Here is a 26,350-nt window from a genome sequence, read left to right as displayed (position 1 = left end):
AGTTAGTTCTGTGAATCTAAATCAAAATCCTCATTCTCCAGGTGTTTCTATGTTTCGAGTCTTTCAGGAATCAGGTGAACAGATGTCTGTGTTTATTCCTCTCGGTTGAACTTCAGGTGAATCTGCGACAGACACGAGAAGCTGTGCTGTGTTTGAAAAGAGGAGGAAGAGGAGGAAGAGGAGGAAAAGGAGGAAGAGGAAGAAGAGGAAGAAGAAATCAGACCATGTGACCCGTTGTTCTCCTTTATGAGAGAGCTGGAGAATCTTTCCGCTCAGTGACGATGAAGACTCAGAACAAACAAGGTGAGAGAAAGTTTCAACTTTTAAACTCTTGACTGAAATATTCTGCTTCTCTTCATATCAACACGGGAACTTTTAACTGTCGATTTAAAAAACGAATCAAGTGTGAAATGAAAGTTTTACTTTCGTTTTCACGTGTTAGTGCCGAGACAACAGGTGAAGTTAAAGTTACTGAAGAATAAAACTGTGATAATAATATAACACTGAGACACAGTGCGACTGTGGAGGGGAATACTACTACTACTACTACTACTATTTATAATGATACTACTACTTCTACTAATACTACTACTACTACTTCTTATAATAATCATAATCATAATCGTAATAATAGTCATAATAGTTATAATACTGCTATTCATAATAATAACTAATAAGATTAAGTTATTCTATCATATGTATTTTATTTTTGTATTTCCTCATTTAGGAAAGTTGCGTAACTGAGAAGTTGTTTGTCTCAGGTTCTGGTAAAAACATATATAAGAGCAATAAATACATAGAACTAAATGAATATCTTTGGAAAGAATCAAATTAAGATATGAAATATATTTGTAAAGTATGTAAAGATATAGATCAATTTAATACTAATTGTTTTAATATCTATAATTAAATGTGTGTGTCCACAGAGCTGATGCTGGCGAGCCTTCTGCTCCTGGGCCTGTGTGTCCGGGCCTCCGCCGTGTTGGACGGCAGACTGGACGTCCACTGGGAGCTGTGGAAGAAGACTCACGGGAAGTCCTATCCAGAAGAGGTGATTCCTCTTTGTTAAAAACACTCAGTCACAGATTTAACACGTGACTGCAAATAAAATCTGCGTGTTTGCGGATTTGTTAAATCCATATTTATCACAAAGTCGCACAGGGTTTGACCTCATGCACTGATTCTGTTTGTGCTCGTGTTGAGGTGGAGGATGTGCGCCGCCGGGAATTGTGGGAGAAGAACCTGATGCTCGTTACCACGCACAACCTGGAGGTCTCCATGGGGCTTCACACCTACGACCTGAGTATGAACTTCATGGGAGACCTGGTGAGACGCTCGCTCTGAGGCCGTTCAACCACAAACAACTGATCATTGATCGTTATTGATTCACCATCATCACGTCTATTTACTTCTGAAGAAGAATTAAAGCAGTTTAACATGTAACAGATGTTTATTCTGTCTATACACATCCACAATATTGATGATTTCAGTGTTTCAACCTTAACAAAACAGTGAAATCTAACTTGATTTAAAACGCTGCTGAATGAATCTGGATGGTTTGACCTCACTGCTTCCTGTTTCCTGCTGTGTTCTCTACTTCCTGACAGACAACAGAGGAGATCATGCAGTCGTACGCCGCGCTCACTCTGCCTGCCCACATCCAGAGGGCGCCATCTCCTTTCGTGGGCACGTCAGGCGTAGAGGTTCCTGACACTGTGGACTGGAGACGCCAAGGCTTCGTCACCAGCGTCAAAATGCAGGTAAAGAGTCAGAGTTTCCATCAGCGAGGAACCACAGAGATTCAGCAACTCACACGTTCCTCCGTTCCTTATTTCTGTAAATCGCTTCTTGTTAAAACAGGAAGACGTCACCACAACCACGTGTTTGTGAAATGTTTCACCTCGTCCACTTCCAGAGGAGGCGTGACACCACCACTGTAACCCAACACACACATATATATATATATATATATAATAACCCACTCTCTGACATTAAGATTAGCACATGTTTTATGTACTTTATGAATATTTATTATATTATATATTATATAGTATTAACCTTAATGTTGAAGTTTGGTTTTGATGCTTCCAGACACTTTCAGATTTTTACTTCTTTTATTTTTCAATAACCTCGTTTTTTTTCTGTGACCTTTTTGTCAGTTTTCACTGAAGAGATGATATTTAATTTGAACTCTCTTATTATTAGTATTAGATTTAAACTGTTTTACATTTGAACAAACTCTTTTCTGGAGTAAAATTATGTTGGTTAATGGGCATAGAAACAAAATAAAACCGTGACCTTTTTCTTTAGTTAGTCACTGAAGTCACTGTGAGAACTTGTGAAAAGTCAATAACAAATGTGGATATTTTAAATATTTCTTGTGTCTGAAATAATCAAACAAGAAATGATGTTCAGAACTGACACATTACAGCTGATGTTGAGCTTCATTCAACCAGAGACTCACGAGTATTGATTTCACAACAAGTTAAATATAATTGACAAAAGTTCTTTAACCTCTTAAACTCTTTTTCAACCTCCAGTGGATTAATCTGCTCAAACTCGTCTGGTGCTGCCAAGCGTGTGAAAGTGTCTATTCGGATGCAGAATATTATATTATTATTAAGTTGTATTATATGAAGTATGTATTAGGAATGAGTTTGAACCTGGGAGTAGATGCGAGTCTATCTGACGTCACAGTAACACATCTTGTTATAATCCAGGGTTCATGTGGCTCCTGCTGGGCCTTCAGTGCTGCAGGGGCCCTCGAGGGCCAGTTGGCCAAGACCACAGGAAAGCTGGTGGACCTCAGCCCCCAGAACCTGGTGGACTGTTCTGGGAAATACGGCAACAAAGGCTGCAACGGGGGCTACATGAGCATGGCCTTCCAGTACGTCATCGACAACCAGGGCATCGACTCAGAGGCCTCGTACCCGTACAGAGGACGGGTGAGTAGATGGAGATGTTTTAAATCATTCAGCATCTAAATGAACTTTGTGGTGCAACTGTTCCCTCAGCTGCTTTTTCTTGGGTCAAGACAAACGTCTCATGCTAAAACTACTAAACCAAACTTCAACCAAACTTGGTGGAGGAACTGAGCAAGAACCGATTAACAATGCTTCATCAAGTGTCCGTCAACATTATCATTAATTCTTCAGGGAATAATTTACAGATCTTAAAAAACGCTTCCTTTTTTCGTTTATATTTCTACGATGAGAACCAGACAATCACGTGACCTTGGCAGACGTATGAACTCTTCTGAGTGTCGTTGATATATTTATTTAATAAATATCGTCTGTATTTAAACTCACAGACGTGGCCGGAATCATTAGTTTCACTCTCAGTTTACCAGCCAACAGGGATTATAATCCAAAAACGCAGGGTTAATCCAGGACTGAGATCTGATTTCTGTTTGACTCTGTGCTGTTTTCTCAGTTCAGGAGAAATAAAAACCCAATGTTCTTTTAAAGTGTAAACACGTAGGGAACCAGTGCAAGCTCAGGTTATCGGTGAGAGGATTCCTGTGTGAGACAAAGTGTGTGGGTGTACGAACAGAAACAATAAGTTAAGCACAACCCTCCAGGCTGCAGACAGCAACACTCTCCTCACTTGTCTGTGGTCGGCTGTTAATGTCTCTTTGGAGCAACAATAAATTAATCGGAGCGGACAACATGTTTGTCCTCCAGGCTCCATCTGGTTCGCTGCTGAGTGGAGGAGGAGGAGGAGGAGGAGGAGGAGGAGGAGGAGGAGGAGGAGGAGGAGGAGGAGGAGGAGGACAGATCTGCTGCTGCAGCCTCGTGGACGCGTCCTCGATCTAGTTCAGCCCAAAAGTATAAAAACACTCGTGGAAGTGAAAAAGCTTCTTAACGAGCAGAGAGTTAATCGTCTCCGCGGAAATTCACTTATTCACGTCTGACTCGCTTGTCGATCGGAACATTCAAAACTCTGAGAAAGGTTTATGAGAAGAAGATTCAACACGTAGATGTCAACCAACATTTTAGATTTAAAATGTATTCCTCTTTCATTTTAACCACTGAAAGAATCTCAATCTCAGGACACGGCTGTTTGTAAATTAAGATGGCCGACACTTCTTCCCAGCGCAAAAAACAGGCGTCATGATTGACAGCTGAGACTGACTCATGATTGGCTGAGTATCTAAGGTCTAAAGTCTGCCTCCAAATGACATCACCACCAGCGTTTGTATCCGGGATAGTTTGGCTTTATTTCTGGATTCCACAACATTAGTTAAATCAGCCACAACGCAAACAGTGAAAGGTAAAGTAAGTTGGTGTTTTGTCTGAATAGGGCCCCCTGGTGGTTGTGGTGCTCTAGGTAGAGGGTTCATTTACGCCTCAGGCCAACTTTTCGTCATGGACGCTGTGTGAATCAGTTTGATCTCCTCACTTCAGGATCAGCAGTGCCGCTACAGCCCCTCCTACCGCGCCGCCAACTGCTCCAAGTACAGCGTCCTGCCTGAAGGCGACGAGGGCGCTCTGAAGCAGGCGCTCGCCACCATCGGGCCAATCTCCGTGGGCATTGACGCCACGAGGCCCAAGTTTCCTTTATACAAGAGCGGTAGGTTACACACGTTAGACTCTCAGGAGCTGAATGTCCGAACTGGATCGGTTTGCTGACTTCATATGTCCCGACATTTGTTTTTTGTATAAAATATGCTCTAACAAATCGGTTTAAATATGTAATTATGTATGAAATTAGATATATTGAGATGTATTTATTATTAGTGAGTTTTACTTTACTGGTTTCAGGAGTGTACAACGACCCGGGCTGCTCCCAGCATGTGAACCACGGGGTGTTGGCTGTGGGCTACGGTTCTGAGGGCGGGCAGGACTACTGGCTGGTGAAGAACAGGTGAGACCTTTTCACATCTGGTCCACGTAACAAGTACTTACATATATGAACATGGGGACATATGTAACATATGTTCCTGATTTTGGTTCCGTCTGTGCATCAGAGGATGAACAGGAAGTGAAACAGGGAATTCAGGATGTGCTGTTCTAGCTCTTTAAAATGTCACAGACGTCACAAAAGAAGCAGAGATGAAGAAACAGCGATGAAGAAGCAGAGATTGACTCCGACCACGAGTCTGGTCTCAGTCAAACTCATCATGTGAAACTGGTCTCAGTGGTTTATCACGTTCCTCACCACAGTGAATTTCTTCATCACTTCCTCCTCGGTGCATGTTTATAGCTGGGAACAGTAACTCAGTGCATTTAATCATTCAAGTTCTTGTTCTGGAGTTTTAAAAATTAATTTTACATTAAAAAAATTAATCAAAAATCATCATCAGTCCACTTGGCTTATTTTAAAGCTGTGGTTTGTGGAGATTTCTTGTGAATTTTCAGATTTCGTCTTCGTTTAACACACTGATATAATTACATGATATCAAAAAACTTTGTTAAAGAATATACTCTATTTTACTTACCTTAAATGTATATATATATATAAATCCCATTATCTAATCTCCTGTGGGGAAATCGTCTCTAACTCACCTGGATCTTATTTCCACCTGCTGTGAAGAAGTGGGCGGGGCCTACCTTATAAATTCAGGCAGCTTGAGTCACAACGAAGAGGAAGTAACGTTGTTGTTTTGATGTTTTCAGTTAATGAGCTTTACTTATAAATAAAATATAAATGTTTTAACGTGAACTCAGATCTTGACTTTTTACAACAAGTCACCTCAATGATTTTAAAACTTGATCCAACAAACTGTTAGTTTGTCAGCAGGATTAAGACAAAACTACTGAAGTGATTTTCTTGAAACTTGGTGGAAGTTGTGGGACATTGACCAATGAAGATCTGAGTGGATCCAATAAAGTTTATATATATATATGTGGATTTAGATGAAGACAAACTGATGTAGTCAAGTTTATCAGATGAAGAAAATGCTGATTCCATCACTTACAAAACATGTAAATGAGGATTTGTCTGCACGTCATCTGTTCATCACATGACATTAACTGGTAAAGTCCCAGGAAGCTCGTCCTTTGTCTGTTTGTTTAATTCGTGGTGTTCTCTCCGTTCTCTTCATTTCAGCTGGGGAACGACTTTCGGAGATCAGGGCTACATCAAGATGTCGCGCAACAAGAACGACCAGTGTGGCATCGCCTCGTACTGCAGCTATCCCACCATGTAGCAGCACGGAGAGACAGAGAAATCTTTAATAATCAAACTAAATTTTCTGTTCTATGCAAATTTTTTAATATAAGGTTTTACAGTAAGAGCCACTAATGGGAAAGTGTTTCTAAAAGTACCAGCACTATTTGGTGTATTCTAAACATAAACATATCTCCAGGTGGAATTTAAAAGTTTTCCTGTAAACACCTCGTCCCTGAAACTCACTGTCTTGTGTTTGTGTGATTTTTAAATCTGTAATAATGAAATGTACGTACTCGCTGCAGAGGCTCAGACAGGTTTGGATCCATATATAGGTTTAGTCTCAGTAAACATCACGTCTGTGCCTGCGGTCGAGGTGAAGAAGTGATTTTGGCTCCAGCAGCTGTTAAACCTGCCATAAAAGCCAGTGAAAGGAAACCATTGACGTTGGAAATTGGTGTGTTGGTCAGTTTAGCTTTTACATGTTACCAGGGATCGTCCGAATCAATACCGGTGTCTCTGGTAGATATCTGTGCACATGTTGATGTAGCATGCACAAGCTGCCGATCGGCAACTATCGTGCACAGGAGAGAGTCTGGATCGTTTCTTTGTTTGCTGCAGTGAACCTTTAAAATGTTGCAGCTGTTCTGAGTCTTAATGCTAAGCTAACTGGCTTTAATTTCATATACTTTCTCCCTGCAACTAATGACCAGGTTTCCTCCAATGTTCAACTCCTGTAAAGAAAGACAGTAAAATGGGTTTTGACAATAATTAAACTGGTGAAACATTAATATTCTCTGTGTCTGTAGTGGCTGATTCATGAAAAGTGTGTTTTTTTAATCCACAACACTTGGATTTTGATTTGAATTGGATTCGTAAAAACTTCGAAATTTACACTGTAAAAGAGAGATGTCAACAAACTACTGACGAGTCTGAACCCCCGCAAGGCAGCTGGACCAGACACTGTCCCCCCCCCACACTAAGCTACTGTGGGGATCAGCTGTCTCCAGTGTTCACAGACATCTTCAACACTTCACTGGCTGAATGCGTGGTACCCGCCTGCCTCTAAACGTCCACCATCATCCCCGTTCCCAAAAAGCAGAGGATCACAGGCCTTAACGACCCCAGACCAGTCGCCCTGACCTCTGTAGTAATGAAGACCTTTGAGTGCTCGGTGCTGACCCACTTCCAGGCCATAACCAACCACCTCCTCGACCCACTGCAGTTTGCCTACAGAGCCAACAGGTCCGTAGACGACGCAGTCAACTCGCTGCTGAGGCTCAGACAGGTTTGGATCCATATATAGGTTTTGTAACTGGCTGCTAAACCTGGTAGGTTATGCGAATTGTTTCATTTGTTATTTGGGTTGGATTTATTTTGTTTGTTATGTTCAAGTATGTGTCGTGTTATTTAAGTTAGTAATTTGTTGTCTTTTTAAAACATAGCTACTCACCTCGCATTAAAACGCCTATAGCTTACACGGAGCGGACCGTTTTAATAAACACACCAAATCCCTCTCTCCTGTCCGAGGAAGATATAAAACACCTGCCGTACAGCTGCGTCTCAAGGATGGTAGCAGCAGAAATGACAGGACGCCAGCTGTACGGCAATTCTTAAACATTACAAACCTATAGATCCTAGTTTAACACCCCTAGCCAAGCGGAATGAGGTCAAGAAGCTGGGTTTATTCCCTTTGCTACAGGTAGCGTGGAATGGGAGTCGCTATGTCACATTAACCCGTCAAACTTGTCCCACGTGGCTATTTAACGGTTGAATTTGGGGTCTATTAAATAATTTTGTTTTATCTACTGTCATTCTAGTTTTACGGTGTTTCTACGGCGCCACGATGTAATGTATTGAATAAAGAGCTGTGACATCAGTTCAGAACTCTCGGCGTCATGCTTTGCCAGCCAGGGGCTGTTACAGTAAAAACTCAACGCTACACTTGAAACGTCTTCCTGACCCGTGTCGTTATCCTTTCGAGGAAAACAACCTACAATCGACCGTCAGGCAAGACTGGATAATGCATTAAAGGTGCACGCATGATAGATGCAGTGATGCCGGTAACGTTACTCAAAATCTGACGAGTAATCAGAAACGAGTAATCTAACGCGTTACTATTTCCAAACCAGCAGTCGGATTAAAGCTACTTGTCCAAGTCACTGTGTGTTACTATTTTGTCATTAATAGTAAAATATAAATTTGATTTCTTCTTCCGTTTCTGAGATGCACATTTTCGAGTTGGAAATACAATCACTATTTTGAGTATTTGTCAGCTAAAGATGGAAATATCAAGGTTCGTTGTACACTCGGTGCTGGTGGCGACAAAGTGCTATCAAGCTACAAAAACACAACGTCAAATTTGAAGAAACATTTGGAGTCGCAGCACTGCACAGTCAAACTTACAGAGCAAATCCCACAAGGTGGTAGGAAGGAGAGAGCAGGAGGTCCCCCACCACCCAAACAACAAAATCTGAGACTCGAATAAATGTTAATAAGTCGAGTTTAAATACGTATTTTAAAAAAAATACACCTAATGTTTCAGTCGTTGTCTTTATCGTCTCACATCTTCAGTTGATGTGAAACAGCCGCTACTGCTGATTGGACACCTCCTCTGACACACCCACCGAACCAGAGGAAACGAACCTCGTGCAAAGATTTGAGCCAAAGTGTGGTTCAACCTGGAGACTCTCCTCACTCTCACTGCAGCTTTATCTGTTAAAAGTCTTATAATGTTGTTGTAACTGCACACAAGTCCAAACAAGTGCACATTTAAAACAGTCTTCCTGTCAATGTGACTTGTGTCCTCTCAGATGCACATGGAGGAGTCCTGCTTCAACTTCCTCAGGACGAAGGAGACACTGGGGGGAGTGGTGTTTTATTTGAGTTTAACTGAGTGATGATGTTTCTCGACCAGCCCCAAACGGGCCTCTGATCCCACGACCTGCAGGTACCAGGTGTACGCAACCTGCAGGAACACCTCAGGAGTGCTGGGCTTCTCCGTCACCGTTGAAACACAGGCCACCAAGTTTAGGTTCATGTGGCTCCTGCTGGGCCTTCAGTGCTGCAGGGGCCCTCGAGGGCCAGTGGGCCAAGAAAACAGGGAAGCTCCTGGACCTCAGCCCCCGGAACCTGGTGGACTGTTCATATTTATACGGAAACGATGACTGCGACGGGGGCTTCATAACGTAGGCCTTCGATTATATCGTACAAAACCAAGGCATCGCCACAGGATCCATTGGAGGGCAAGTCTGGTGCCAGCAGCCGCGGTAATTCCAGCTCCAATAGCGTATCTTAAAGTTGCTGCATTTATAAAGCTCGTAGTTGGACCTCGGGATTGAGGTCTGCTGTGTTGGACAGCAGAGTGGACAACCACTGGGAGCTGTGGAAGGAGCATCACGGGACGTCCTATCCAGATGAGGCGATTCCTCTTTGTTAAAAACGCTCGGTCACAGATTTTACTCCAATACCTTCCTTGACAGGTATAAAGTTAGCTGTCAACTGTCATTTATCGGATCATTTCCTTTTCCGTCTCCCCGAGAACGAAAAACATCGCGAGGTAAGTTAGAACTGCGTTTTTATATCTACAATGACATAAGAATAACTGGGAAAATAACACTGCTAAAACTATCCTGTTTTAGCTAAAGCTTTTTATTATGGAATTGACCCTAGGGGCTAGCTTGTTAGCATGCTAATGCCGATTACTGTTGATTTGACCGGATTTCGCTTGTTTATGTCTATTACAATGTAATTTGCAACTATTACCAGACTAAAAGCCAAATTTCCTTCGCTGGAAACCTCTGCAACCTTGCCTTATTGCTGGCAGTTAATGCCCGTTGACAGGATGCGAATTCGGCTTTCGTCGCGACACAATAACGGGCAGAAACATCCGCCTGCCCACATCAGGCGTAGAGGTTCCAGACTCAGTGGACTGGAGACGCCAAGGCTTCGTCACCAGCGTCAAAATGCTGGTAAAGAGTCAGAGTTTCCATCAGCGAGGAATCACAGAGATTCAGCAACTCACACGTTGTAATTATTAGTATTAGATTTAAACTGTTTTACATTTCAACAAACTCTTTTCTGGAGTAAACTGATGTTGGTTAATGGGCATAGAAACAAAATAAAATAAATCTTTTTCTTAAGTTAGTCACTGAAGACACTGTGAGAACTTGTGAAAAGTCAATAAGTAAAGTGGATATTTTAATGAATGTATTTCTTGTGTCTGAAATATTCCAACAAGAGATGATGTTCAGAACTGACACATTACAGCTGATGTTGAGCTTCATTCAACCAGAGACTCACGAGTATTGATTTCACAACAAGTTAAATATAATTGACAAAAGTTCTTAAACCTCTTAAACTCTTTTCCAACCTCCAGCGGATTCATCTGCTCAAACTCGTCTCGTGCTGCCAAGCGTGTGAAAGTGTCTATTCGGATGCAGAATATTATATTATTATTAAGTTGTATTATATGAAGTATGTTTGAGGAATAAGTTTGAACCTGGGAGAAGATGCGAGTCTATCTGACGTCACAGTAACACATCTTGTTATAATCCAGGGTTCATGTGGCTCCTGCTGGGCCTTCAGTGCTGCAGGGGCCCTCGAGGGCCAGTTGGCCAAGACCACAGGAAAGCTGGAGGACCTCAGCCCCCAGAACCTGGTGGACTGTACAAGGGGATACGACCACAAAGGCTGCAACGGGGGCTTCATGAGCATGGCCTTCCAGTACGTCATCGACAACCAGGGCATACAGAGGACGGGTGAGTAGATGGAGATGTTTTAAATCATTTAGCATCTAAACTACTGAAGTGATTTTCTTGAAACTTGGTGGAAGTTGTAGGACATTGACCAATGAAGATCTGAGTGGATTCAATAAAGTTTACACATATATATATATATATATATATATATGTTTGTGCATTTAGATGAAGACAAACTGATGTAGTCAAGTTTATCAGATGAAAATCACTTACAAAACATGTAAATGAGGAGTTTTCTGCACGACATCTGACATTAACTCGTAAAGTCCCAGGAAGCTCGTCCTTTGCCTGTTTGTTTGATTCGTGGTGTTCTCTTCCGTTCTCTTCATTTCAGCTGGGGAACGACTTTCGGAGATCAGGGCTACATCAAGATGTCACGCAACAAGAACGATGAGTGTGGCATCGCCTCGTACTGCTTCTATCCCATCATGTAGCAGCACGCAGAAACAAATAAATCTTTAATAATCAAACTAAATTTGTTGTACTGTGCAAATTTTTTAATGAAAATGTTTTACAGTAAGAGCCACTAATGGGAAAGTGTTTCTAAAAGTACCAGCACTCTTTGGTGTATTCTAAACATATCTCCAGGTGGAATTTAAAAGTTTTCCTCTAAACACCTCGTCCCTGAAACTCACTGTATGTGTTTGTGTGATTTTTAAATCTGGAATAATAAAATGTACGTACTCGCTGCTGAGGCTCAGACAGGTTTGGATCCATATATAGGTTTAGTCTCAGTAAACATCACGTCTGTGCCTGCGACGCAATCGAGGTGAAGAAGTGATTTTTGCTCCAGCAGCTGTTAAACCTGCCATAAAAGCCAGTGAAAGGAAACCATTGACGTTGGATATTGGTGTGTTGGTCAGTTTAGCTTTTACATGTTACCAGGGATCGTCCAAATCAATACCGGTGTCTCTGGTAGATATCTGTGCACATGTTGATGTAGCATGCACAAGCTGCCGATTGGCAACTCACGTTTTCGTGCACGGGAGAGAACAAACGTCCTTTTGGTGTTTTTATTTCTCACTGACGCCAAATATTCAACTTTACCAAGTCGTCAGGAGACAAACAACCATTCACTGTCACATACACACTACGAGCAACTCAGAGTCTCCAGTTAACTTCAGTTGTACGTCTGTGGACTGTGGGAGGAAGTTGGATGAAATCTCGCTTTGGTGTGAACATGCAAACTCGACTCTTTTAACCACGGTGCTGCTCGACAGATTCCAATTTTATGCAAACTGCATTTTCAGTAACGCAAACCTCGAGTCCTTCGATGATGCGTATATCTTCTGTTTAATCCAATCAAAAAGTGATGACAAGTTGTGGTTTGACAACACAATAATAGTCTGGATCGTTTCTTTGTTTGCTGCAGTGAACCTTTAAAATGTTGCAGCTGTTCTGAATCTTAATGCTAAGCTAACTGGCTTCTGGCTTTAATTTCATATACTTTCTCTCTGCAACTAATGAGCAGGTTTCCTCCAATGTTCAACTCCTGTAAAGAAAGACAGTAAAATGGGTTTTGACAATAATTAAACTGGTGAAACATTAATATTCTCTGTGTCTGTAGTGGCTGATTAATGAAAAGTGTGTTTTTTTAATCCACAACACTTGGATTTTGATTTGAAGTGGATTCGCAAAACCTTCAAAATTTAAGGGAAATTTAAGGTGACTATCCTTTAGCACCGGCCCTGGTGATAAACCATCATAGTCCTGTAGAGAAGAATAAATATATTTATACTATGAATTAATAAAAATACATAAATTATTGAATTTGTTTTGCAATCGAGTACAAAAGATACCGAAGGCCAACTTCAGGGTTATTAATGCAGATGAATATAACCAATTTAAGAAATACTACAAGTTAGAACTGCAACTTAAAGGATTACTTTAATATTTAAAGATATATCGGTGTCAGTGTCTCCACAAAACTCCGACGGCACCTGAAACAAAGTCAGCCGAGCTCCGTGTTGGGTTACAAATGAGTCATTTTTATTTTTTTAGTGCAACATCACAACAAACAATTTTCACATGAGGTATTCAAAGGGATTTTCTTTAGTTGTTGATACAAAATGTCCCACCATGATTGACGTTTAAAGTGTTGTGTATCTTTTTTTAAAGCCTTTGGTTGGTTAGCCACATTCATTAGTAAGTCTAACACATGAACAAGAATGGCACGATAAAGCATGGTGGGTCGCGTCCAAGCTGAGGAAACTTAGACTCAAATATAATATTCCCCTCAGCTCTTCCCCGTTTAAAGCTTTTTGAATGGATTTCATTAATTCCTACTTACAACAGTGGGATCGAACAGTATTTCAACTACACTAAACATTTCGGAAAAAACAGGGTTGGGAGGGGTGGCTTACAAATGTGGAAAAATAGCTTCTGTCTCCTCTGACCTTTTTTTTTTATCCTGGGGCGGGTGCTTGATTCTTGGGCTTTTTCTGATACATGATTCTCGGAAAACAAGGAATAGGCAACGTTGATTACAGCAAGATCCTCCTTGCTTGGATTGTCACCTCCTTTCTTTTTTTTTTGGTCTTGAGAGTTGTATTTATATACAGAGCATGGATCGATGGGACACTCTAGCATACTGGACTTCAGCTTTGGCTGGACGGGCGCCACGGCGGGCTCCGGTTACGGATTGATTCCAGCACGTTTGGTTTTTCGGAGTAAAAGGCATGAAGAAGAGACGGATGGACAGACAAGATAGATAGATTGATAGATAAGATAGATAGGACAGACACCCTGACAGGATGGATTCTTTGGTTAAGGAATATCTTTGCCACACAACATCTCACACAGTTGAGGTAGATGGGTAAAGTCTTCATGTACACACGGGGGTGGGGGGTGTGGGGGGGGGGGGCTTCCATCAGAAGACACTGCCTCGTGTCAGTTTCTCAGTTCCAGCTCAACTTAATAACACATAACTGTAAATACTCAGCAGGCCGAACCCACCGGTGCTTTGTGTTGAATCCTCTGAGTGCTACTGTAGCTCTGATAGGGAACTGCTCAAACTACCCATGATGCATCACGATTCAGCAGTTACCCATCAATCTTTGGTTGTTGTTTTTTTTTTTTTTTTTTTTGGTTTCAACATTATCAAAAAAAAAAAATTGTACGGTTTTTTTTTGGTATTTTCTCTCTCTCTCTCTCTCTGTTTTTTTTTGTATTATTCTGAAAGTATATATTAGCTTTCAGTTCCGCTCTTCCATTATTCACACACCCCCCCCCTCTCCTCCCCCTCCTCCGACTCGCTCTGCAACGGCCTTCTGCTTTTCAGGGTCAAGTTTCTGTAAAAGCCACTAGGGGGTGCCGCAGGCTAAAAATGGCAATGCGGATCACCTGCAGCAGCCAAATGGATTCACCTCCTCCTCCTCCCTCCCTCCCCCCCCCCTCTGTACAAAAAGGGAAGAGCCTCGCTGCTTGACACGGAGCAGAAGGTGGCTCTGTCTCCATGTTGGACAAAGAGGAACCTGCCAGGTGTCACCTCAGCTTTGGTCCAATGACAGTGGAGCTCAGGGGTGAGGAGCACAGGAGCCTCCCAGCGCTTCTATTTTTCATTTCCCCCCCCCCCCGCGCTCAGCATGCTTACAATTGTTGCTCATTAAAGTTTCATTCAGCTCCACGCCTCACTACTCCGACACCTCCTGTTCCTCCAATAACCCCCCCTCCACCTCCCACCTCTCCTACACACACACACACACACACACACAGCACACTACCACTGTCTTCGTTCTGGACGATTCAGCCTCCTCTCTGATCTCCAAGCCCCCCGCCCCCCCCCCCTCTGAATGCCCCCTAAACCCCACAGGTCTGGCCGAGAGCAGACCCCAGACCGGAGACCCAGAGAGGAGATGGGATGAAAAAGGCCTCGGCTTTGAAGTCTGCGAAAAAAAGTCGATGGCCTCTTTCATGACCGCCCGTCTTTCAAGTGCACGCTGTGAAGGGGGCCCCGGCAGCCCCCCCCCACCCACTCCCTCCCCTCCCAATGTTAAAGACAGTGAGAGAGAGAGAGAGAGAGGGAGGAGAAACACCAGGCTTGCCCTCGCCACTCTCTGGCAGCGTTTACACCCGGGTCAGGGAATCAGATCCTGGGCAATTTTCTCCTGATTCAAGCATTTAGCATTTAAAACACCGGGAAATCAGGAAATCAGGAAATCAGGAAATCAGGAGATCAGGTGACTTGTGCTGGCAGCGAGATGCCGGAGGACGACGGCCACAGACAAACACCACGAGCCTCCAACGCCTCTCAGAAAGTCCAAGGGACGCACGCTAGGAAGATCAATAAATTGGAGATCTCCAAAAGAGGAGGACCAAATCTCTCAGAAGACCTGAAAGATCCTTAAAAGACCAGGAACAAGGCGTGCGACCTTCAGAACTCAAGGTCAATGTAAACCCGAGGAGACGAGGAACACGCAGGACCATAAGAACCTCAAACTCCAGGAACGAATCCTTACACCCGCAGAACCCTGATCCACGTCAAAACAAGGAGCCTCTCGAAACCAAGAGCGAATCCTAACACCTTCCAGATCTCTGGGAACAGGAAGACGACCCCAGGAGGAACCTCTCAAATCTTTAGAACCTCCCAGAACCAGGAGGGAACCGTCTGGGAACTGAGACAACTGGCAGAAGGGTTTTAGAACGTGGAGGACAGTAAGATCACACCGAGCTGGACAAAGACAAGAGCGTCTGCACTGCACTGGGGAGGGAGATGGGAATGGGAGAGAGGGGGGGGGCGGGGTCACAACCATGCATTTCCCCAGGCAGACAAACTGTACGCATGTTTGCATGTGACCCTGAAGGACTGGCACTCGATGGGACCTTCAGACAGAGCTGCTCCCCAGGCGCCGGCCACCAGATGGCGTCAGGCCGGACACGACTGTACAAGCAACCTGTGAACCCAAGGGACGCCACATCATCGTTGTTGTCATTGGGAATCAACATCATTATTATTGTCATTATTCATAGTGTTATTAATTATAAATATTATCACAACATTCAAACAAGCTTTGGCCTTGACGTTAAGAGCTGACCGCAGAGACAATTGCAAGAGTAAAGAAATCCCCGTTATTCTACAAAAAACAAAAACAAAGGCCAGGCCTGGAAGAGAGAGAGAGATACGTAACATCACTGGGTGGTTCGGGGGGGTCGGGGGTCAGGGGTCAGGGGTCAGGGGTCGGGGACTCAGGCCGTACATTCAGGGACGCAATGTTAATCTTTGGTATTACGATGGGATTCTACAGCTAAAAGTGCCCATCAGAAAAAAGTCTTCAGTTTCACACAGACATACAGAGCATTGTTAAATAAATACTTACAGTATATAGATTAGCATAAATAAATAACCAAATAAATAGAAAGAGGGAAAGAAAAAAAGGGGAAAATAATAAATACACAAATGCAGTAATAAATACATTGATCAGATCAGCAATTGCATTTAAAAGGATCTTGGTTTGATTTAACTATTGGCTATAAGGAGGCATGTCAAAGCCGTTCCTTTGTGGACCAAAAAATGACCTTGTACGTCAGCCGGGCTGAAACAAACCGCCCGTGCTCCCAATGTGTTTCTATAAATAGAGCCATGTGCTTGAAATCTGTACAAAAAGGGCTGAAAGAATCACATTCCTCCATGTTTCTAGACATCTGTAAAAAAAAAAAAAAAAAAAAAAAAAAGATTTCAATATGGAGCAGAGGTGTGTACAGTTTGAAAATGAGTGGAAAAAAAAATCGGACAATGTCACTATACATTGTGTGGAGTCGAGTGAGCCTCTGCACCGCGGCGCCTTCGTGGTCAAAGGCCGTTTCTCGTTTTTTCTTTTTTTTTTTGTGGTTCTTGATTTTTGAGTCAAAAAAAATTGTCGGTGGAGCTCGGTGAGAGTCTCAGAGCCGGACGTTTGCACCAACAAGTCCGTTCCTGCGTCCGACTTGTGTATTGATTCTGTCCCCGGGGGCGCCCCCCCCCCCCCCTCGAAAACTCTGATTCATTCAAGGCGGGACCATCCTCGTGAAGCACAGGCTCCTCCTCCTGCTGGCGGTGAGATGATTGACAGCTGGGAGTCACAGACGCTGCGACGCCCTCCTGATAATCCCAGGCTCTGAACTCGAGACAACGCCGCACAGACGTGGGAACCGTCGCCATGGAAACACATGCTAAGAAAAGGGGAAATTAGGTTCTTCAGAAAAAAATGTTTTTTAAAAAAAACCCGCCGTTTCTTTCCTCTTTCACCTTGATTCTCGAGGAAGAAGCCGACGGGACCGTGTGGGTGGAGCACACCCGGGGGGGGGGGGGGGGGGGGGGCGGGGTCAGGTGGTGAACAGTTCTGATTAACATGTGACACGATGGCGCTCTCTCCAGGTGCGAGCAAACGACATCTTGATTCTTCACGTTTGGAGAGAGGACAACAGATTTGAAGGTTCACCAAAAATATGCTTCCTCCTGATTTGTAATACCCTCATTATCTCTATTCTACATAATCAAAATAATGCGATGAGATGGCGTCGATGTGAGGGCGTGACTCTTTCTGCGAGTCAAATACTCTTTGCACCCTCGACTGTACAAGCAGGACCTCACATCCTGCGTTCATATCACTCTGGGTATCGCCCACCCCTCCCCCCTCCCTTCCATTTCAAGGAAGCGATCAACTTTGGTTTCGGGAAAAATGCTTCATCTTCATAATATCATCTACAATCGCCGGCTCCTCCGTCGCTCCTTCTGATAACGAGGAGGACATGTGTGACGGCTGATCCCTGCCCGGACCAGTCTATGTGCCCCCCGGCTCCCTCGGCGCCCCCCCCCCAGCGCACCTCCTCGGCGGCCCGTCATCACGCCGTGCTGCAGGACACCGCGGAGGAGGAGACGCTGGAGCCCGAGGAGCCCGTGGAGGAGGGGCGGCCCTCCTCCGCCCACTTGTTGACGTTGCGTCGGCGGGCGTTCATGAAGAAGTTGCTGACGGTGGACAGCTCCAGGCCCAGCTGCTGGGAGATGGTGACCTGCAGCTCCTTGGTCGGGCGGTGGTTCTCCCTGAAGATGGCCAGCAGCGTGCGGCGCTGCAGGTCGGTGAACACCAGCCGGGTGCGCTTCGGGCCCTGGTTGCGCTCCAGCTTGCTCTGCTCCGCCTCCTTCCGCTTGCAGGCTGCGGGAACACAAGGGAGGAAAGAAACAGGGTTAGCTAACACACGGGCAGGCTAACTAGGACAAATGGATTAGGCTGAGGGAAAGTGGATTTGTTGAAAGAAAAAACTGATTAGCTAAGCAACTTTGATTAGTTGAAAGAGGTGAATCAGCAGCTTTGCTTCATCGTTGTGTGAAGGAATCAAGAAGCTGAAGCCGTCACGTCTGAGAGGAAGCAGAGAACCACGAGCAGGCCACAGATCTGAAGCTTCTCCTCATGCTTTTCATTACAACCTCTTTTTAAAAAAAAACCCAGCTCACATAGATCTAAAGACAAAGTGCAAACACGTCATCAACTGACAAAGGCTGCCCCCCCCCTCCCAAAACAAATATAATCACACTCAAAGACACAAACAGATGCGATTCTCATTTTGTCTTTCATCCACTACAAGGGGAAATTACTGCAACTTATTATGGTATATTATATTTTGGCGGCAGTTTTATGCTTTTATTCTGGCTCGTACTCGTCCGCGTGTGTTTTACATTTTAAGTTGGAAAACACATCCAGAGAGAAAAGAGCCAGAAACATTTAAAGATCAATTTTCACATTCCGAGAGATCAGCTGATCAAAAGCAAAATTTGATATTTTTCCAGCATGTTGTGGCTGCATTTAAAATAATTGAATCGTGACTCTTGTCATATTTTAGGCAGACTCTTTCTTTCTTGCATTAATACACAATTTTTCTAACGCCCTGGTCCACGGAGGATAAAACATGATCTCATAATTCCTCCGTGTGTGAGCTGCGTGTCAGAGTTGGCCATATTCAAAGTGGTAACAGAGGTGATGAAGTCTCCTGGTAATTTGTATTTTAATGCAAGTCTTGCTTACGCCGACCGGAAAAATAAAAACTCGAGGTCTGGGTTAAACATCACTGGCCGCTCAATTACATAATCAATACTTCCTCTGGTAAAAGTCTCGAATTAAAAAAAGGAAATGTCCTGCGAAAAAAATAAAAAAAAATAAATAAGAAATGAATATAATAAAAGAGGCATCTTGGTGGAGTGAGGAGGGAGAAGATGCTGATGTGTGTGTGTGGGCTGAGCTCAGATCCATTTTGAGAATCAGACGTGCATTTTGAATTCCGGCTGCATGTTCCTCTGCATCTCCATCGCTGAACCCTTCACCTCCAACACGCTGTAATGCTGTATTTACAGGAAACACAACACCAACCTCTGCCTTTGTGTACCGAGCCAACTCCCCTCCCTCCCTCCTCCCCCCCTCTCTCTTTCTCTCTCTCCTTCCTCCGTCCATCTCCCTCCACTCCCTCTCTTCCCTTTACCTTAGTGGACACTTCAACATCATTAGTTTCTCATAAAAGTCATTTACATGTGGAGGCAGTGAGTGAGCAATAATCACTTTAGGAGGGAACTAATTTATTTTCTATTAAAGGCGGGTTACGTCAGGGGCGAGCGAAACCAGCAGCGTCGGCACGGCCCCCCCCCCACCCCCCCACCCCCCCCGGGTGTTTAGAGCCTTAAGTGGACTGAAACATATTTGGGGGAGTCGTGCAATTACCTAAATGCACACGCACTGTAAAGAGGTTTCAATCAGAGCAGTGTGGCTGAGCGAGCGTTCTGCTGATGGTATCAAAGGCGTTTCTAAGTGTAAGCATTGGTGTCTGTGCACTCAACACGCACGTGCACGCCAACACACACACACACACACACACACACACACACACACACACACACACAGCAGGGATGGATGGACTTGTGCCGACAGAAGACTTTTAATCCCGGCCAGCAAACTGAAAAACAAAAGTGTCTTTTCTTTTTGGTTTTGTCTGCATTTATTCATGTGTCCGTGCAACACCTGCTTCATTCAGCATGGAGATAAATATTTGTGATATTAACACGATCTCACTTTGAATCTTCAGAAGAATAAAAATGTGGGGGCGCAACGCTGAATGATTCGACGTTTTTGGTTTTAAACTGTACAAAAAAAATTACGTAAACATGTCCACTATTATTTCCGGATATTGCAGAATCTAGAATTAAACAAAACCAGATTTTGTTTTTAAAATCTTGACCCAAACCTCTGGAAATAATCCTGCTGCGATGCCAGACTTCTTCACTGGCTCTAAGAAAACAAGGTTTATGAACTCTGCTATTGACTCTATTATTGATCTTGATTAGATGAACATATCAGCCGGGAAAAAGCCTCGAAATCCCATATTTCAAACACACACACACACACACACACACACACATTAGATTAACCGCAATTGCTGCCTTGTGCTCTGAAAACAGCGTTGGGTTGATTGGCTTCTATCTTCTGATATCTGCTGCTGTTTACTGTACGACGGCTCCTCACTCCTCCAAACTCACTGTGGCGCAAATTTTCTCTCATTATCCGGATGCTTGAGAAATAACGGTGACCTCACAGACGTCGTCTTTCTCCATCACAGCCAATCGACAGCATCAGACATCGGACATCCAGCCCAGTTTATGAAACTTAAGCACCGGACTCGACGTGAATTCATCCCTGCATACTCCTCTCCTCTGAAATCATTATCTGGAGGAAATGCTTTGACTCGGAGGGGGGGGGCACTCGTGTCAACTTGAGATTACAGCGGCCTGTTAGCGTTTAGCATCCGGAGCTTGTTTGCATTTCTGAGAGTTATCGAACGACGTCTCATTAAAATCCGAAACAGGCCGAGATGTCAGCGGACGTCAATATCACTACAAGTGAAAATTCTTCTTCTTCTTCTTCTTCTTCTCTTTTTTTTTTTGCTTCCAAATGCTACATTTTTCACGGGCGTTACACCATCCACGCCATCAATATTTCTGCGTTGGGGGTTGGGGGGGCGGGCTGCAGCTATGGAAGGTGAATATAGATATAGATATATAGATATATATATATAGATATAGATATACAGCCGTGCACTCTCAGCTCATGTAGTAATGAAAGGAATGACATGATAGTGCAGGTGCTGGTAGCCTGGATTTATGGCTGGTTGGAGGAGTCGGGGGTGTCCTGCAGCGCTCCTCCTCCTCCACCTCCTCCTCCTCAGTTGAAAGCCATGTGTGTGTGTTTAGAGGAAGTCGCTGATTGGCCGTAGTCTTGTAAAAAAGAGGAGGATGTAATTTTGCTACTTCTGATTTTCACGGGGTTCAGTGGCTGGATTTCCAAAAACTCTGGTCCTACAGATTCCTCTATTAATTTCTCTCCTGCAGCGCTCCTCCTCCTCCTCCTCCTCCTCCTCCTCCTCTTCCTCCTCCTCCTCCTCCTCCTCTTCCTCCTACTCCTCTTCCTCGCTTCAATCGCCTCTATCCCTGACTGACGAACACAGCGCCGACCATTAAAGTAAATGCTTCCTTATGCTGTAATCATGTGTAAAAGGCTCACGATTATTATTATTATCATTATTATTTACCACGCTGTAACCCCCCCCCCGCCCCCCCCCGGTGCTGCAGCGACTCATGGAGACGTGAATATCCCCCCATAGGCGTCTTATGATCGTGGGAACAGCCCCTAATCATGATGTACGCCCCTCTCTCGTGTTGCTGAAACGTGATCGAAAGCCCTTTCCCTACCCCCCCCCCCCCCCCCCGGCGTCTCAACCTACACCTCCCTCCCTCCTCCCCCCCTCCCTCCCTCCCTCCCCTCCCCTCCCTGCAGCCCCAGCCCACCCCCTGCTGATTTCTTGGGCCAGGGGCTGATAGAAATTATTGATTAAATCTGTGCAGCTCAGACTCCTCGACCCACAGAGGCTGGTTAACCCCTTCAGCGCCGGAGTGGGGTGGGGGGGTGGGGGGGGAGCTGCAAGAGCTAGATAAAAAAAAAAAAAAAAAAAAAGGAAAGAAGCAAAAACAACAACCTCTGTTTGTTTGGTGGTTGCGCAGCTCGGGCCTGCTGCTTACGAGTCCTGATATGCAAATGGAATCGGCGTTGACCTTTGAGCCTCGGCAGCCGAGTGTGAACTGTACCAGGTTATTACTGTGAGGGGGGGTGGGGGTGGTGGTGGGGGGTGCAGGCACTGGAGCCGGCACGTAAACCGCATTGACCTTTCTTATTCATTTGGACCTTTAGTCAAGGGCTTCGGCCATCATCTTTAAAGTTAGAGTCTCTGATCCCCCCCCCCCACACCCTTGACTCTAAGTGTCGGAGCACGGCTGCACGTTCTTCATCCGGCTTCTTCTTCTTCTTCTTCTTCTCCAACTAAATCCTGATTGCCTCCTCCACTGCCCGGGGTCGGGGCTGGAGATGCATCTCATATATACGGCACAGTAATCCATAGAGCACACACACACACACACCCGCACGCACACACACACACACACACACACACACACACACACACACACTCACACTCGGGAAAAAACAAACAAGATACTGCAGATAAATCCCAGAGATCACCTCCTCCTCCTCCTCCGTGTTTAGCAAAATGTCGCTGTTGAAAGCCAATTATTAGAGGAGACAAAATGGCAGCGACCACATTCCATAATCGTCGTCCGGCTCTGCAGCTCGTCGTCCACGACCAGGAGAGTCGTCGTGGTTATGGAGATCGCGGCGGGCGGCCGGGCGACACTGAAGAGCCTGTTATGTATTTAAGCGAGTGTTGCATTAGAGGGGATCATCTTAAAAAACTTGAGGCGTGAAGCACAGAGCACTTGAGCCGTCTTCAGACCGGAGAGCACATTCAAATTCCAGTCTCGATTTTTTTTTGCCGATGCGGCCGAGGTGTGTGTGTGTGTGTGTGTGTGTGTGTGTGTGTGTGTGTGGGCAAGGCGTGCTGCTCTTTCCCATGGAAATCAATAGAGGCTTGTAATTAAACAAAAGGGGGTTGGCCGAGAGAGGAGAGAGAGGGGAGGGAGGGGAGGGGGGGGGGGTGTAGTGTTGAAAAAAAACACACAACAACCCCCCTTCGGAAAGTAGGTTATGTAGAAAAGTGCCGAGCTGTCTAAATTGTGGCTTTGCCAAGAAGTAAATCTGCACTTTGAGAGTGTGTGGGAGCAGCGTCACACACACACACACACACACGTCTCTCTCTCTCTCTCTCTCTCTCTCTCTCTCTCTCTCTCTGTGTGTGTGTAGAGGTTTTAATTCTTTATGAGTCTGATTGATCGGCTGCTCGGACGCCGGAGCACTGACTCGTTAAAATAATGTTTGTGTTTGTAAAAGATGAAGAGTCGCGGATGCTGCGAACAAAGAGAAGAATGATTGATGATTAGGAATCTGCTCCGAGGAACAAAGGGCCGAGGATTCTCCTCCAGGACGTTTTGCATATAAAGCTCCGACGAGTGGATTCATCAGGAAAACGTTTGTGATGAATCACAGAACAAACCAACACACAACTCATCTCCAGATAAGAGGGTTCTGCGTGTGATTGGTGTAACGTTTTGCTAAATGGAGGATGTACACATGTGCTCTCAGAGCCCAACAATCAAAGATCAATAATTGTGAAGGGATTGCAAGAGTGCACAATCATTACCTATGAACCCTATTGTGTTGTTGGGCTTAATCAGTCGAGCTGCTGACAGGGAGCGAAGAGCAGTGATCAACTGGGAAGGCGCACACACACGTACCACTCACAGACCCCCGGTGTGAGCACAACACTCAGCACACACACACACACTCACACACACACACAGACACACACTGGTCTGTGCTCGGCTCATATTACTGTGTTCACTTGGATCTGCTTCTGGGCGCCGTGGATCAGATGGGCCCTGAGTCCCAGTGGACGCACAACACTGTAACACGGCACTGTGCAGCACGCTGTTGTGTCTTCAATTCACATCCCTGAAGAATATTAAATGTCAAGTAGCGGATTACAATGTGCCTTTCAAAAAAAAAAAAAAAAAAATCTTTATCCTGGGAAATCTGTATAAATAATAAATTCTGCTTCTGCAACGAATAATTATTTTTTTTTCACCATCGATTTTCTTTTATGTTGTTATTTTTCCCCAAATGCTCATTTTAATTGAGTTTAGAAAATCTAAATATTTGCTTAGAAAACAAATCAAAATCTGTTAAAAACTTAAAATCCTTTGAATTTTATGTAAAACAGAAAAAGGCCTCAAATGCTCAAACAGGCCATTTTGAGTCTTATCCTCATTTTATCGATAAATAAAATAGTTGTGGATTAATTCCTGTCGTCTGCAGATGGATTCAGCTCCAGAGACTCGATGATCCTCTGGTGAAACAAATAATCTCTTTTTGTTCCACACGTGAAGAATCATCTGGAACCCGCGAGCTGCTGCCGCCGCCGCTGCCTCCGAGCACCACGTCTGTATTTAGCTTCGCAGTAATTGCCTCGGCGACAACGTTGATAAAAGACGTCTGGCAAAAGCTCAAGTCTCATTTGCATCAGCGGCTTTGCCAACTCAACTTCAGCCACGCGCCGCGCCGATATAAATCACTGCTCGAATTAATCAATCGCTCCGGAGTGGCGTTTCTGCACAAATTATTTTGTGGGCTCAAAAGCGATTAAATTGCCAAACGCTGCTCGAGCTGATCTTCATGGTTCATTTAAGAGGAGGGCAAATGTCTGTGGCTTTTTTTTTATTGTAGCTACTGTACAAATCAATAGAGGCTGTTTGGGAGCCAAGTAAACAAAGGAACGGCACATATGGTCCCTTTCTTTCTGGGAAACTGTCCTGGATGAGCTGAGAAGTTCCTCACGCCCGGCTGCGGAGACAATAGAGGATCTGGTGGACCGTTCAGTGTGAAGAAGAAGAAGAAGAAGGAAACATCAGGATGATGCTTCTGCTTTTTCTTCGTGTCTCAACCTGAGCTGCATACTGATTACTGGAGAGGAGGGAGTTTTTTTTTTTGGAAGACATGGAGAAGGAGGGTGTTTGGGGGAAACAACGGGAGAGAGTGTCTGTTTGTTGTTGTGATTCCTGTGTGTGTGTGTGTGTGTGTGTGTGTGTGTGTGTGTGTGTGTGTGTGTGTGTGTGTGTGTGTGTGTGTGTCAGACAGACAGAGAGCCAGGTCTTACCCTCCAGCCGGAGTGAGGCCATCCTCTGGAACTCGGGCTCCTGCAGCCAGCGGCTCATCCTCTTGAAGGTCTCGCGGCCGGACTTGAGCTTGCCCCAGGGCTTGGGGTTCCTCAGGAGGTCGGACAGCGTTCCCTGGGACCGGCACAGAACCCTCTCGGCGAAGATGGCCTGGGGGATGCTGTACCTCTTCAGCTCGGTGATGATCCTCTGGGCCACGTCCCGGGTGTTGATCTCCTCCCCGCCGCCGCCGCCGCCCTGCAGGCCCGACAGCACGCCGTCGCCGGGCGAGGACGCGCCGGAGGAGGAGGAGGAGGAGTGCAGGTGCTCGCTCACCTTGGAGGCCTGCTGGCCCGGGTGGTGGTGCGGCTGGTAGTGCTGGCTGTAGAGGTGGGGGTGGTGGCCCGTCACGTGCTGGTGAGCCTCCATCTTGTTCAGCTGATGACCCACCGACCCGTCGCCGCCTCCCAGGCCCGGCGGCGAGATCTCCCGGGCGAAGTCCGATGTTCTGCAGAAGAGGCTCCCGCCGTGCACGTCGTAGCCGCCGTGGAGCATCTGACCGCCGTTGCCGTTGGGGCTGTTCCCCAGGCTGCCGTAGCCGTGCATGGAGGAGCCCAGGCCCGACCCGGTGCTGGGGGGGGGCAGGCTCTGGGCCATGGCCAGGTCCTTGCCGTACGGGTTGTAGAAGTTGGTGCCGAGGCCTCGGTCCTCTCGCATGAGGGTGAAGCTCCCGATGACGTTGCTGACCGGCAGGCAGGGGTGGTGGTGGTGGTGGTGGTGGTGGAACTTGTCGTCGAAGGGCTGCAGGGGGGTCAGGGGGGTCAGGGTGGTGTAGGTGGAGCCCGAGCTGGAGGGCGAGTCGCCGCTGTAGCCCAACGCCGACATGGAGTGGTCGAAGCCCGGGGGCCGCGGCTCGGGCTCCAGGGACATGGAGGGACCCCCGAGGGAGGGCCGGGGGAACGCCGCCGACAGGTCCCGCGAGTGCAGCATGGCCCGGCCGTCCTGAGGGTGGGCCAGGTGGTCCGGGTGGGAGTGGAGCGACATGTCTCCGAGACCCCCGTCCATCTTCAGCGCCTGGATCCGTCCACCGGGTTCTGCTCTTCTTCTTCTGCTCTCCTTGTTGTTATTATTGTTGTTCCTCAGCCGGGGCCAGCACGGACTGGAAGGGTCTCCTCTTGTTACACCAGACTATGGATTTATTGATTTGTGAATTAATTGATTCCCGGGCTTATGGGGTGTCTAATTAATTATCTGATAACGTTAAGTACTGTCTTCAAACTCCCTCAAAGTCCCGGAGCAGCGAGTTGTGTCTGGTTTTTGGATTCTCTCTCTTGTGCTTCGGCTCCTCTGCTGCTCAGCGGCTCCT

At 45.5% G+C, this 26,350-nt stretch overlaps 2 protein-coding genes across 2 annotated transcripts; one reads left to right on the top strand and one right to left on the bottom strand.

The window, feature by feature from the left end:
- The first annotated feature begins 40 nt into the window (after positions 1-40).
- LOC133014619 (cathepsin S-like) lies at positions 41-6,902 on the top strand. The gene is made up of 8 exons (XM_061081880.1): positions 41-303; positions 927-1,051; positions 1,204-1,326; positions 1,608-1,760; positions 2,721-2,945; positions 4,407-4,572; positions 4,764-4,866; positions 6,052-6,902. Exons 1-8 carry the CDS (start codon positions 282-284, stop codon positions 6,149-6,151), a joined length of 1,017 nt encoding a protein of 338 aa, XP_060937863.1. The 5' UTR covers positions 41-281; the 3' UTR covers positions 6,152-6,902.
- A 10,788-nt stretch (positions 6,903-17,690) lies between these two features.
- On the bottom strand, positions 17,691-26,049 carry onecutl (one cut domain, family member, like). Its single transcript, XM_061082060.1, has 2 exons — positions 24,987-26,049; positions 17,691-18,001 (listed from the first exon to the last, which is right to left on the bottom strand). Exons 1-2 carry the CDS (start codon positions 26,047-26,049, stop codon positions 17,691-17,693), a joined length of 1,374 nt encoding a protein of 457 aa, XP_060938043.1.
- Positions 26,050-26,350: the final 301 nt, after the last annotated feature.

The sequence above is a fragment of the Limanda limanda genome, chromosome 11 (assembly GCF_963576545.1).
Source record: "Limanda limanda chromosome 11, fLimLim1.1, whole genome shotgun sequence".
Taxonomy (NCBI): domain Eukaryota; kingdom Metazoa; phylum Chordata; class Actinopteri; order Pleuronectiformes; family Pleuronectidae; genus Limanda; species Limanda limanda.
Note: the sequence above shows the minus strand (reverse complement) of the source record. Positions and strands in the feature narration are given on the sequence as shown.

What these genes read in the sequence shown, in the direction of transcription:
- LOC133014619 (XM_061081880.1), top strand. Translation starts at nt 282, where the DNA reads ATGAAGACTCAGAACAAACAAG. An exon ending in GAAGACTCAGAACAAACAAG is followed by an intron (nt 304 to 926) that starts GTGAGAGAAAGT and finishes GTGTGTCCACAG; the next exon opens with AGCTGATGCTGGCGAGCCTT. An exon ending in CGTACCCGTACAGAGGACGG is followed by an intron (nt 2,946 to 4,406) that starts GTGAGTAGATGG and finishes TCCTCACTTCAG; the next exon opens with GATCAGCAGTGCCGCTACAG.
- onecutl (XM_061082060.1), bottom strand. Translation starts at nt 26,049, where the DNA reads ATGGACGGGGGTCTCGGAGACATGTCGCTCCACTCCCACCCGGACCAC. An exon ending in GGCCTCACTCCGGCTGGAGG is followed by an intron (nt 18,002 to 24,986) that starts GTAAGACCTGGC and finishes GTGTTCCCGCAG; the next exon opens with CCTGCAAGCGGAAGGAGGCG.